This window comes from Tachypleus tridentatus, chromosome 10 (genome assembly GCF_004210375.1).
Source record: "Tachypleus tridentatus isolate NWPU-2018 chromosome 10, ASM421037v1, whole genome shotgun sequence".
Lineage (NCBI taxonomy): Eukaryota > Metazoa > Arthropoda > Merostomata > Xiphosura > Limulidae > Tachypleus > Tachypleus tridentatus.
In genome coordinates this window covers 151,826,696-151,839,755 of record NC_134834.1, presented here as the reverse complement: position 1 = coordinate 151,839,755, position 13,060 = coordinate 151,826,696, and the positions used below count along the sequence as shown (strand labels likewise).

Below are 13,060 nucleotides of genomic sequence, written 5' to 3'. Positions count from 1 at the left end.
GTATTTCTGTGTATTTTTAGCTGTATTGAGATGTTGACATAATAGAGGATGGCTGGAACCAACTTTTGAATTGGGCAAATATTTGACAAGCGGCCTTTAAATCTAAGTGCAAATTTTGGTATTATAATTTGGATCACACATGTAATATTCATCAAGTAGCGTGACTAGATCGTTACAAAGTCAATGATCGAATCTGTAATCAGTTGCTGATAATAAAGTTAATATAATTTTAAAATGTATTTATACACATGTTCATTAATACTTAGGCCTCATTTTGGAGGACCTTATATAACTGTAATAACCCTATCTAAGAAAGGATATTGACTTATCGGATGATTACAGAGACGGAAAGGTTATAACCTTTTAGCTTTTCTTGAGAAAAGAACAGAAAGAAATGTTCTTGTTGAATTTAATAATCACCGGATGATATAATGAATTCCGTTTTCTCTGAGCTTTATTCGGATGGTATCAGGACAAGAGAAAACATGTATAAGGTTTAAGAAAAAAAGGAAAGTCAGGCTCCAATTAAGATGGTTTTAGTTTTGTGATGTGGCTTATAAAACGGGTTTATGAATCTGTGATTTGTGATTTTCAGAAAAAATAAGAGTTTAATGTTCATTTTCCTCAGGGTTGGGTGAAGAAGAACACACTTGAAGGACGAATATTTTCCGTTTATTATGATAAAATCCAACGTTTTGGGGCGTTTGGCCTATCAATCATTATTTCTCTTAGTTCGTGCCCTATGATTGGTTCGCAATTAAACATTGCTTTATTATTGGCTGTTATTCTGTGAAGGTAATTTTGCCGCCATATTGGATACACGGAATAGTTGTCACTAGATGTATCTCTTCGTCCATTATCGTGCGATTACCTTATTAGTCTTACAGATATAAAAACGCACGTGATACAAGTTTTATTTAAAATGTTTCAAATCATAAATAAAAAGGAAATAGGATAAAAAATTACCCGTAATTAGCTCTTTCTCAAACAATCTACTATCCATATATAACTGTATTAATAAAAATAGAAATTTCATTTAATAGTTCGCCAGTTCTGACACGATGTTTAATGTAGTCAGTAATTCAAGCATAATGAGAAATTCTGACGTCAGCAATTAAAATACTAATAACTTTTTCTGGACAATAAAAAAGATCCAAACATATTTGGAAATTTACATTTGTTTACGTGAAAGTCTTTTTACAGCTCCTTGAAACTGTTTACTTCATAAGGGAACACTTTGTACGGATTTAATATGGACTTAGGATCAATTAGAGTTTTTAAGTCTTTCATCAGTTTTATGGAATTCGGAGATTTGGCGAGAGATAAGTACAAACAACGTTTCAGTCCTATTCCGTGCTCAGCACTGATACTGCCGCCGTACTTCGTTGTCCAGTCGTACACAAAGGGTTCGATGAGGTTTATAACCTCTGGGTCGTAACCCTGACCCGTGACGTTAAGATGTAAGTTTCCGTCTCCCACATGTCCGTAACCTGCACACCGTTTCACTCTACCTCCTAATCTTTCCTTCATAACAGGCACAATATGATAATAGGACTTGGATGGAAGGGACAGATCGTACGAGTAGACGTAACCGTCGTGAAGCAAAGCTTCGGCTGCACGTTCCCTCACGTCCCATAATTCCTAGAAAAACAAGACAACACAAAGGGGTAACGAAACACTTAACTATCAGACTTTTTCAATGGCAACATTTCATCGCAACTTACAACAGACTTAGTTAAATAATAAAACTAAGATACTGTCTTATATGTCGTAAAAATAATAAACATTTTGTTTAATCAAAAATGCTGAAAATTGTCTTTCGGAAATAATAACAAATTAACTCAGTTATGTTTGAAAATCAAAGATATAATTTTCAAGGTATTAAGCGTTAAACATCGCCAGACTAGAGGTCTTATAACCAGCGTTAGGACAAACAAAAACCTATTTCTTGATCTGATGAATATTACGATAAAAACTGTGTTCTGTATGGTGAGTTACAGAATTCTAGGGCATAGAATATAGCTGACTTAATAAAAAGAATTCCGTAAATATAAAGAAAGAACAGTAAACTGTATTGGTCCACTTGCGTATTCAGATATGTCATGAACAAGATATTTATATTCAACAACAACTTTACAACAAACATTAAAAACAAACTAATTATCATCTCATTAAATACTGTAAGAATCGACAACATAAGACAGTTTTAGTAAAAGTCTCGGAACATTCACAAACACGTTCTGAACCAATAAAAAGCTTTCACTCCTATACTTTACGTAAGAGAAGAATAGACGACCTACTTTCCACATATTTGTCAACTGTATTCACGCCTTAGTTGTCCTCAAGAATCACTAGTACGTTATACTTTCAAGGTGTGAACTCGCACTCAGTGTTACTCAACTGTACTTATACATTATGTTTACAATTTACACATTGTATATAGAATATTTATATCTATATATATATCAGTACTGTTTATTTTCTTGTAGGTTAGCAAAAGTTACACATATATAGGTATTGTTTGTTTCTTTGTAGGTAAGATAAAGCTACACATATATAAGTATTGTTTCTTTGTAGTTAAGAAACCGCTACACATATAGAAGTATTGTTTATTTGTAGTTAATCAAAGCTACACATACACAAGTATTGTTTGTTTCTTTGTAGTTAAGCAAAAGCTACAAATACACAAGTATTGTTTGTTTCTTTGTAGTTATACAAAAGCTACAAATACACAAGTATTGTTTGTTTCTTTGTAGTTATACAAAAGCTACAAATACACAAGTATTGTTTGTTTTTTTGTAGTTAAGCAAAAGCTACACATATATAAGTATTGTTTATTTTTTTGTAGTTAAGCAAAAGCTACACATATATAAGTATTGTTTATTTCTTTGCAGTTAAGATAAAGCTACACATATATAAGTATTGTTTCTTTGTAGTTAAGCAAAAGCTACAAATACACAAGTATTGTTTGTTTTTTTGTAGTTAAGCAAAAGCTACACATATATAAGTATTGTTTATTTCTTTGCAGTTAAGATAAAGCTACACATATATAAGTATTGTTTCTTTGTAGTTAAGCAAAAGCTACACATACACAAGTATTGTTTGTTTCTTTGTAGTTAAGATAAAGCTACACATATATAAGTATTGATTGTTTGTTTACAGTTACGCAAAAGCTACACATATACAAGTATTGTTTGTTTCTTTGTAGTTAAGATAAAGCTACACATATATAAGTATTGTTTCTTTGTAGTTAAGCAAAAGCTACACATATACAAGTATTGTTTGTTTCTTTGTAGTTAAGATAAAGCTACACATATATAAGTATTGTTTCTTTGTAGTTAAGCAAAAGCTACACCTATATAAGTATTGTTTGTTTCTTTGTAATTAAGCAAAAGCTACACATATATAAGTATTGTTTGTTTCTTTGTAGTTAAGATAAAGCAACACAAATATAAGTATTGTTTGTTTCTTTGTACTTATGATAAAGCTTCACATATATAGGTATTGTTTGTTTCTTTGTGGTTAAGATAAAGCTGCACATATATATGTATTGTTTGTTTCTTTGTGGTTAAGATAAAGCTACACATATAAGTATTGTTTCTTTCTTTGAAGATAAAGCTACACATATAAGTATTGTTTCTTTCTTTGTAGTTAAAATAAAGCAACACAAATATAAGTATTGTTTGTTTCTTTGTACTTATGATAAAGCTACACATATATAGGTATTGTTTGTTTCTTTGTGGTTAAGATAAAGCTGCACATATATAAGTATTGTTTGTTTGTTTATAGTTATACAAATGCTACACATATACAAGTATTGTTTGTTTCTTTGTAGTTAAAATAAAGCAACACAAGTATAAGTATTGTTTGTTTCTTTGTACTTATGATAAAGCTACACATATATAGGTATTGTTTGTTTCTTTGTGGTTAAGATAAAGCTGCACATATATAAGTATTGTTTGTTTGTTTATAGTTATGCAAATGCTACACATATACAAGTATTGTTTGTTTCTTTGTAGTTAAGATAAAGCTACACCTATAGAAGTATTGTTTGTTTCTTTGTGGTTAAGATAAAGCTACACATATATAAGTATTGTTTCTAGTTAAGCAAAAGCTACACATATATAAGTATTTTCTCTAGTTAAGCAAAAGCTACACATATATAAGTATTGTCTCTAGTTAAGCAAAAGCTACACATATATAAGTATTGTTTCTAGTTAAGCAAAAGCTACACACTGGACTATCTGTACTCTACCCACTACAGATATCGAAACCCAGTTTCTAGAGTCGTAAGTCTGTATACATATCCCCGTACCACTAAGGGGCATATGAACATAAATATTAGTGAAAAAATTAATTTGTTATTTACATCAAAAAGAAGGCCTAAGTTCAAAACACCAAGACCAAACCTGTAACACAAAACAAACCTCGATACAAATTTAGCACTGCATGATGTCAACAGGCCACAAATGGGATATAATGTGGAGAATATAAAATAAAGGAAAAGGATACACTGTCTATCCATCTTAACCTCTGTTTGTCAAGATGTCCATATAAGAAATAAAGGAACAAAATAAGAATAAAAAAAAAGATGCGAGTTTTCAATCCCACAATGTCCCAAGACTATATGGCCTATTACTGTCTGAGGACAAGTGTAGGAAGGTGGTTGCTCTAAGAAGAAAAAAATGAAAAGGTTCTACCACTGGTACATTGTAGGTTTGAGTACTCATGAAAAGGTTCTACCACTGGTATGTTGCAGGTTTGAGCACCCATGAAAAGGTTCTACCACTGGAATGTTGTAGGTTTAATAACCCATAAAAAGGTTCTACCACTGGAATGCTGTAGGTTTAATCACCCATAAAAAGGTTCTACCACTGGAATGCTGTAGGTTTGAGCACCCATGAAAAGGTTCTACCACTGGAATGCTGTAGGTTTAATCACCCATAAAAAGGTTCTATCATTGGAATGCTGTCAGTTTGAGCACCCATGAAAAGATTCTACCATTGGAATGCTGTAGGTTTGAGTACCCATGAAAAGGTTCTACCACTAGAATGCTGTAGGTTTTAGTACACACATCTTGCTTTCTTATTTCAATAGTTTATTCCTTACACATGAAATGTCACCAATGGTATTTTCTTATGTCATCATAACTAGTATATGGATTCTAATGTTGTAGTAACTTCCCATTGCTACGTAGCACGTACTCTGGTGCCTTCATTTATTTTGAATTATAAATATTTTATATTACATGTTTGGTCTTCCTGGTTTTAATGCAATTTTTCCTTTTAATGTAAACGTTAATTAACTGTTTAAATAATGTTTATTTTGATTTAAATAAAAAAACTGAAACTTTATGAAATAAATTTTCAAAACTTCCCAACAGATATAACGTTTTTAAAGTGATAAATATGATCCCAGAATCACAACAAGTAATAAACCTAATGATAATTTTAGGTTTACTAGTAAAATGTGCAATTTATAATTAAAGAAATTAATAGCATACTAACATTGAAACTGGTTCATCAGTCTATGGGTACAGTAATTAATAAGTTCATTACACCTTTTTAAAACTTTATTCCAAATGAAATCCTTTTCCAAACCTACTTTTCCTGTATACTATACCTATATTGTACACATTTGAGACTTATTTCAAAGTCAGTGAAAAAACAAATAATTAAACAGACATTTTAATAAATGAACTACCTGATATATTATTTGAAAAATCGAGTTTCAAATCTGCATATAAAAATCCGATATTTCACATGTATCCGTCCAACGCTAAAAAATAAACTAGGCTTACCTGTACGTGCCCGGGATCAGAAGACATCGTTCCGTCGGTAACTATGTTGTTTTCCATCGCGGACTCCAAGAAAGAAGCTAATTTTTCTTCGTCGTGTTCTTGCTCAGATCCTAAAAAAATTCGAAAGCTACTAATGTCATATGAACAACGAAGCATTCTCCAAATAAGTTTCGGGTTTTTCTTTTAAGTTAAACTTACGAACCTTGTACAGATATAACCGATGACTCTGGAGTAATAACAAAAGTTTGACGACATTAGCTTAACGTCTTTTCTCAAATATCCCTAAATCCAAAAAGTACTGAAAAAACGAAATGAATGGATAATTTGTTAAAATAAACCACTGAATGTAATTTGTCCTGTTTCCTTAATTAGCTTAAGATACACTACTCACCCACGGTTTCAATCAAAACATAGAAAGGGCTATGACTAATTGGATTTCGAAGGCGAACGTTCTCTTCAATGGCTTCCATTGTGGTGCCATCCATCATTTCGAATGCCGATAGAACTTCCGAAAGCTTTTCTCGACAAGATTGGAAAGTTTTTAAGACTGCTTCGAACGTAGGACAAGCTGTGTGCGACAAAAACAACCGTTAAAAACACAAAATGCACCCAGTTATACATTGTTTGAAGAGATGTGCAGAATCGACCAGTTACAGCAAGAGAAAACAAATAAATATTTATAAGATACTTGTATTTGTATCTTATAAAAGTGACTCAAATAATTTCTGCATATGAAATCATACCCAGGTGATATTACATGACCCCAAAATATAAGTAACGGAAGTGCAAACGAAAGACCAACAGATTCACAACGAGGTAAGATAGGCCTAACTTCTTATGAAGCTACTTATTAGTTCAAATGAAAAATTAACAATAATGAAATTTCTTCAGCTAATTTAAACTATATTTGTAATATTGTGTATATAAATTTAAACAAAAACTAACAATGATTAGAATCAGTTCAGATACAGCCTTACTTTATTTAGTCCTCATTTCCTTCGAAATAATATTTTCGAAGCGCCATCTGGACATTATGGTAATTGTTGTTGTTTTGAATTAAGCACAAAGCTACACAATGGGCGATCTGCACTCTGCCCACCACGGGTATCGAAACCCGGTTTTTAGCGTTGTAAGTCCACAGACATACCGCTGAGCCACTGGGGGGCGTTATGGTAATTAATAAATAGGTGAAGAGTTATTGTTGAAATAACATGGAATTAAGAATATCGATTTAGTGTCGATCCGTTAACAGGGAAACATTTTAGAACCTATTAATAAATAAATGTTTTTTGGTACTGTACTGCTAAAATCTATTTGATAAATTGCTAAGTTGTTGCCCTCGGTCCTTGAAGATATTTAATGCGGCAATTCCAGTTTTATTTCTTTTTAACTATATTTTATTTTGGTAAAATCAAAACAGAAAACGAAACCAAATAAATCAGTCCTGTGACGATTCTAGGAACTTTATTCAAATGTTAACTTAACCACTTATTGAAAACCACAAAATTAACTGAAGATCTATATTCAGTTAGTTATATACAGTGTGAATTAAACTTTTATATTAAACAATTATATTAAATACCCGTCTGTCCACATTAAAACAAATGAAAAGTTGGCAGGTTGTCACTAAACCTTGCATGTGTCATTAGTCCCCCCCGGGGAAGTGACATAAGACGTTCGCGGTCGGATCTAATCTCCTCCTATAGTGCCGTATTTTTATCATACGTTGAACAAGTGCACCAGTTAGTATCTACACAATATATTTCAAGTATGAAGCTTTAAAAAGTTGCGTCATAGTTTGAGAACAGATCAAAAAACGTTTATATTATTAGTTCTACGGCTACTTTTGAAATCAGTAAAACGAATACAAACATTAAATTCCCAAATTTAACTTTAGCTACTCTCTCTCTTCTGGAGTCCAACAAAAACAAATACAATATTACTTTCTCCACTAAATCTCAAGTAAAGTGCTGTACCAATAAACGCCACTGTTACAGCAGGGGGTGTCGGATGACAAAGCAGGGCGACTTTGGTCACCACGCCTAGTGTTCCTTCAGATCCAATAAAAAGTTGCTTCAAGTCGTAGCCTGTGTTGTCCTTCCTAACATGTGACATATAGTCAACAACGTTCCCGTTAGGTAGAACCTATAAAACCAACAACAGAAAAGAAACGATATGAAACACGAGTCTACTGAACCAACAATCTGTAATCAAGGCTGTAAATGTCGAGTTTATGAAGCTTTCAAGGTAACATCCTGCTAACAACAGAAACCGGCGTCTTTAACTTCAAACCTTGCCGCTACTCTGCTAATCGGTTTTCTAACTCACCAGAATACAGTCTGTTTCTAGGCTTATCACGAGACAACTGCAATAATAAATCATTTTACTTCGAAACATATTGAGCAAACTGTGGTTTTGAAACCAATATATAATTAAACATATGTAACTAACTTATTTCTGTCTAAAAAAAAACGTGTGTTTCCATTCCCACCTGTAAAATTTCCATTACTTTGTGCCTGTTAACAAATTATTCCATATAACTTTTAATAACAAAGTATTGTCCTCTGTCAATAAAATTTCACAATCATTAGATTTCCACATATCTATATTTGATATTTATTGAACATTACGATCACAGAACTAACATTTCTCGGAAATATTTTTGGTAAAAAAAAAAAGACTTATTTTCAAACTCGTAGATTTTTTGGTGTAATTTTAGAAAAGTAAAATGTAAGAACGGGGAATAAACGTTTTTACAGGTTTTAAAAGTTCCAATGAATGGTTCTGTTTGTTAGCTCGCTGTAAACTTCGTTTCTACCCACGATTCCCAAACCTACATTAATTAGTTCATCAAACTTTATCTTGCGTGTAATCATGGAAACATACTTACAGCCTCCACACCTATAACATTGCCATGAAGAGACCCATACCGCAGCAGACGAAGTCCACCTGCATTTGTTGACACAATTCCCCCAATCTGGCAGCTGCCCTTCGCCCCTAAATCAAGGGGTAGCATATAATTCCGTTCTTCTGCATATTTTTGTACAGCTTCTAAAACGCACCCTGCCTGACATCCCAGTACACCTTAAAAAATAATTCATCGATTTAACACTTCACAAAAATTGTTTATATCACTTCATATCATCAATAATTCAACAAACGGTAAGAATGTTTAGTACTGTGAATTTGTTGTTGTTTGTTCATGGCAAAGATGCTAAAGTTATTTGTCATTATCACAGAGAGTGAGAAGGCACTCAACCAGCAGCATCAACCACCAACTCTAGGGCTACTTTATTACCAACTGACAGTGGGACTGGCCTTTGCATTATAACATACTCACAACTAAAACTGTGAGTTTGTACAACTTCGGGTTTCAATCCAGCAGCTCGCAGTGCATCAAGCACCACGCCATCTAAGAAAATAAAACATATCTTTCAAAACATTGTTTAGACTTTCTATAAAACGATAATCTTTCTCTACCAACAATAAAAATTCATATAATTTCGTCTTGAATCTAAAATTCAGTCGATTAGTAAAAAAAACAATAAAACAACAATTATAATTAAATATAAATATTCTTCTTTACTTTAATATAGTTTGGCTGTTAAACAAACAATAACAAACCGGTCATTTCATCCAAGTTTAAAACTTCGTTCATTAAAGACGTCGACAAGATAATCTCGTCAAATACAGGAACGCTGCCTCCTACTAGCCCAGTGTTGCCACCTTGCGGACATACGGCGAGATTCTGCTTGTTGCAGTAAGAAAGAAGTTTTGAAACTTCTTCTGTCGTTCTTGGCCTTAGTAGAACTGAGCTACAGCCTACAAATCAAATAATAATATATAAATGTATCTTACAGTCACAAAACTCGATATACAACAGTAACAAAACTATTATTTTAAATAGTTTTGTTACGGTCAACTACACTTACATAAATATATACACATTTACTAAAAATAACACAATCAAATACTTTATTGTGCAATTAAGTATTATTATAAGTGACGGAAAATGGTACTAAAGACAGATAGATAATGCAATATCAAGGCATACAATCATTACGAAATCAGTTTAAGTTCTGGTGAACTAATATAATACGAAATTAGAAATGACTAAACTCTGTATTAAATTTACTAAAACTGTTTATAACTCCACAATATTTTAACATGGAATAAAAAACATTTACTGAAAGTGTTACAATATATTTTCTTTCTACATGTATTTGTCTTATCAACAAAATTGTGCAATTTATTTTTAAACGGTTTTTGGTCATTGCGAAATTATAAATCAGAACCTACGAATCCGGAAGTTTATCCTCATTACATAGATGTGGCGCCATCTAGTAAATAAAGAGAGCAAAATCAATAAGTAAAACAACTAGCAATAGAAAAACAAATAAATAACAAAAAACAAGGACATATTAGGCACCCCAGATAGCTTTTACCTTTACATGTTTTATACCAATCAATGTTATATCCTTCAAGTTCATCTTTGTCTGTAATAACTCCACCTTTTCCAAGGATGGTCTTGAAATACTCGATGTCCGTATGTGTAACTTCAGCGTAAGGCCCACGTTTCAACCCCGGTAGACGTTTGTAAGTTAGTTCCATCGTAGTCGATAAAGACTTGGAAGTGTGAAACGGCCTGTAGCCCCACCTTTCGGAATAACTTTCATTGGCAGAAGTTAGACAAACTGCTGGAATCCTCTGGGTAGAGAACTTAGTTGTTAAATGTCTTCCTCGCAGTAGAAGCTGCCTCAGATATCTTCTTTCAAACAATAATGCCATTTTTTTTTCTTTCCTGTATGAAATGAAAGATGTCATCCGAGTGACCCAATATGAAACGCACAATGTTACCAGTCTAAAACTAGTTATTATATTGAACATTTGTATCACTCAGTCTCAGTGATAGGAGATAGAAATATATAACTGTAATATAACCTCGTAAAAATATAAAAATAAGTAACCCATTAATTTTAATTCCAAAGTCTGAAATAAGGCCTAAAACTGCAGACAGGGTACCTTGAATAGAATGAATTATAATAATAACAAAAATTGAAGCAATTTATTTAACAAAATAGGGATTTAAGCATTTCACCCGAAAAAATGGCATTGCAAACATTTAATTAGATTTATACATATGCCTTCGTAGTCATATGATATGGACACCTCGTCTTGACCAAGTGAACAGGATTACATGCTTGTAGTGTATAGTGTTTATTGGTACGTAATTTCTATATATAAAGCTTTAAATAGTTGTACAAGGGTTAAATGGCGTTAAAAAGTATACTTTTACATTTAAATATTCCTTAATCATTAGAACCATAGTGAAGTAATAAATAAATAATAAATGTATTACGACTGTTTGTTTAAAGTAATATTACACAATGGGCTATGTTCATCACAAGGATCGAACTCTGAATTTATGGTTTAGCAGCCCTGAAGCTTGCTACTGAGTTATTGGGAAAATTAGTATAAATATTAAACAGAAAAACACACATTTGCAAACGCAGCGATATAAAGGTTTAATGTACAAGTAACAGTTTAAAATCACCAAAAAGAGCGTTATTTGGTGAAGGTTTCGGTAAAGAATTCATCGAGTGCATGGTATATCGGATCCTTTAAAATATACAATTTGTATTCCTGTAAAAAATAAGTTCCACCACTTTATAGACTTATAGAACTGACAGAGAATAATAAGATATACACACTAACTACACTTCTGTTATCCATGGTTCACGTACCATGAATATGATTGTAATAGTCTTAGAACGTTGTTGATAATAAGTGTGCACTATGTGGTTACGCTATTACAGTTTGATCATTCATGATAGAATTTGTTCCTCGTGGCAGTTATATGATATTAATTTATTGACTGCTGGCTGAATAAACTAAATATCTTTCCTTTCAGATCTCACCCCCACTCTACCCTTCAAGTACAAGAAGTTTATGTTTATCTTCTGCTATTGATTTTACTACAGGACTGAAAGAAGATATCATACGAACAGGTTCTAGCATTATTAATTTATTATAAAAATTAATTTCTAAAATTAGAAAGTATACTAAAACTCTTAGAAGACCGAGGCCTAGTGTATAACATTTGTCTTTTAATACTTAAAATATGACCAAACTTGTATTCTCAAGACAGCTGGTATAAGTATTAAAATATTTTAATAATGTTATCTTAAAAAAACACCTGACAACAAATATTCACATTTTCTAATTCATCAGTACTTTTTATCTGATTAATTAAGTAATGCTTCATGACTGTTAAAGACGATGACAGGTAAACATAACGTCAACTGTTTTGTTTAATGTTTCGGTTAGTGTTATCGCCCTACTTTTGAACAAGCTACACGCGTCACTGTAAGACTAGGGTGTTGAACAGATAGCTTGCGCCATCTGGAAGTGAATGAAGTCTATTAATTACCTAGAAGGTGTTTAAAACTAAAAGGCTTAAGATCTAGTTCTACACTTCAACGCCTTTTAAACTCTTCTATTTCTGTGATATTTCTATAGCCTACCAAAGTTACTAGCATCAAATAGTTCGTCTAATTTCTATGACACTCCGGTAGCCTAACATACATACTGGCGATTACGAATCGGACTACTCTTATTTGTCATCCTTATATTTTTGTAATTGTATCGTTACTTGTGAAACTCGTGCAACACAATATTACATATTAAACGATATTTTCTTTGTCTATTTTTTAATAAGTTAAATGTTATCATTTTGGCCTCAATAACATGAAAACCCTTACCTTAAATAGCTCGAAAATATTTGTTATCACAAAATATAACTAAACGCTTCACATGCTGGTCTGCCTGGCTTGGTCACGTGAAGCACAAATAGCTCTCTTCAAGGTCAGTTGTGTATATGTTTAAGTGTTGTATGGACTTTCTTGACTGAAATTGTCTGTTGATAATCGTGGCGTGGCCTCGAGAAGGTAATAACATTTTTATAATAGTAAAATATCACCGATAAGATGGAGTTGTAGTGCTAATCTGTATCATGTAATGTATTTTAAACTGACAAAATAACGAGTCTGCACGTCGGTGTGCAATAAAGACACATCGCTATCAATGTTTGTTTGGAATTTTGTATAAAACTATCTGCGCTAGTCATCCCTAATTCAACAGTGACAAACTAAACTAGAGGGAAAGTAATTAGCTACTCAACACTATCCGTCACCAACTCTTAGGTAGCTTTACCAATGAATGGTAGGATTGATAGTACCATAATAATGTTCCCATGAATGA

The 13,060-nt window shown here is 32.4% G+C and overlaps 1 protein-coding gene across 3 annotated transcripts; it reads right to left on the bottom strand.

Moving 5' to 3' along the window:
• Positions 1-898: 898 nt before the first annotated feature.
• Positions 899-12,705, bottom strand: LOC143230649 (D-2-hydroxyglutarate dehydrogenase, mitochondrial-like). Of its 3 annotated transcripts, XM_076464523.1 has the most exons (9): positions 12,562-12,705; positions 10,246-10,601; positions 9,425-9,622; positions 9,141-9,212; positions 8,691-8,884; positions 7,777-7,945; positions 6,192-6,368; positions 5,801-5,910; positions 899-1,641 (listed from the first exon to the last, which is right to left on the bottom strand). In XM_076464523.1, the coding sequence occupies exons 2-9, from the start codon at positions 10,586-10,588 to the stop codon at positions 1,198-1,200; spliced, it is 1,707 nt and encodes a 568-aa protein (XP_076320638.1). In that variant the 5' UTR covers positions 10,589-10,601; positions 12,562-12,705; the 3' UTR covers positions 899-1,197. The 3 variants fall into 3 exon arrangements, with proteins under 3 accessions (XP_076320638.1, XP_076320639.1, XP_076320641.1); XM_076464524.1 differs by lacking the exon at positions 9,141-9,212 and having other exon boundaries at positions 12,562-12,704; XM_076464526.1 differs by lacking the exons at positions 10,246-10,601; positions 12,562-12,705 and adding an exon at positions 10,100-10,233.
• Between the last annotated feature and the right edge of the window lie 355 nt (positions 12,706-13,060).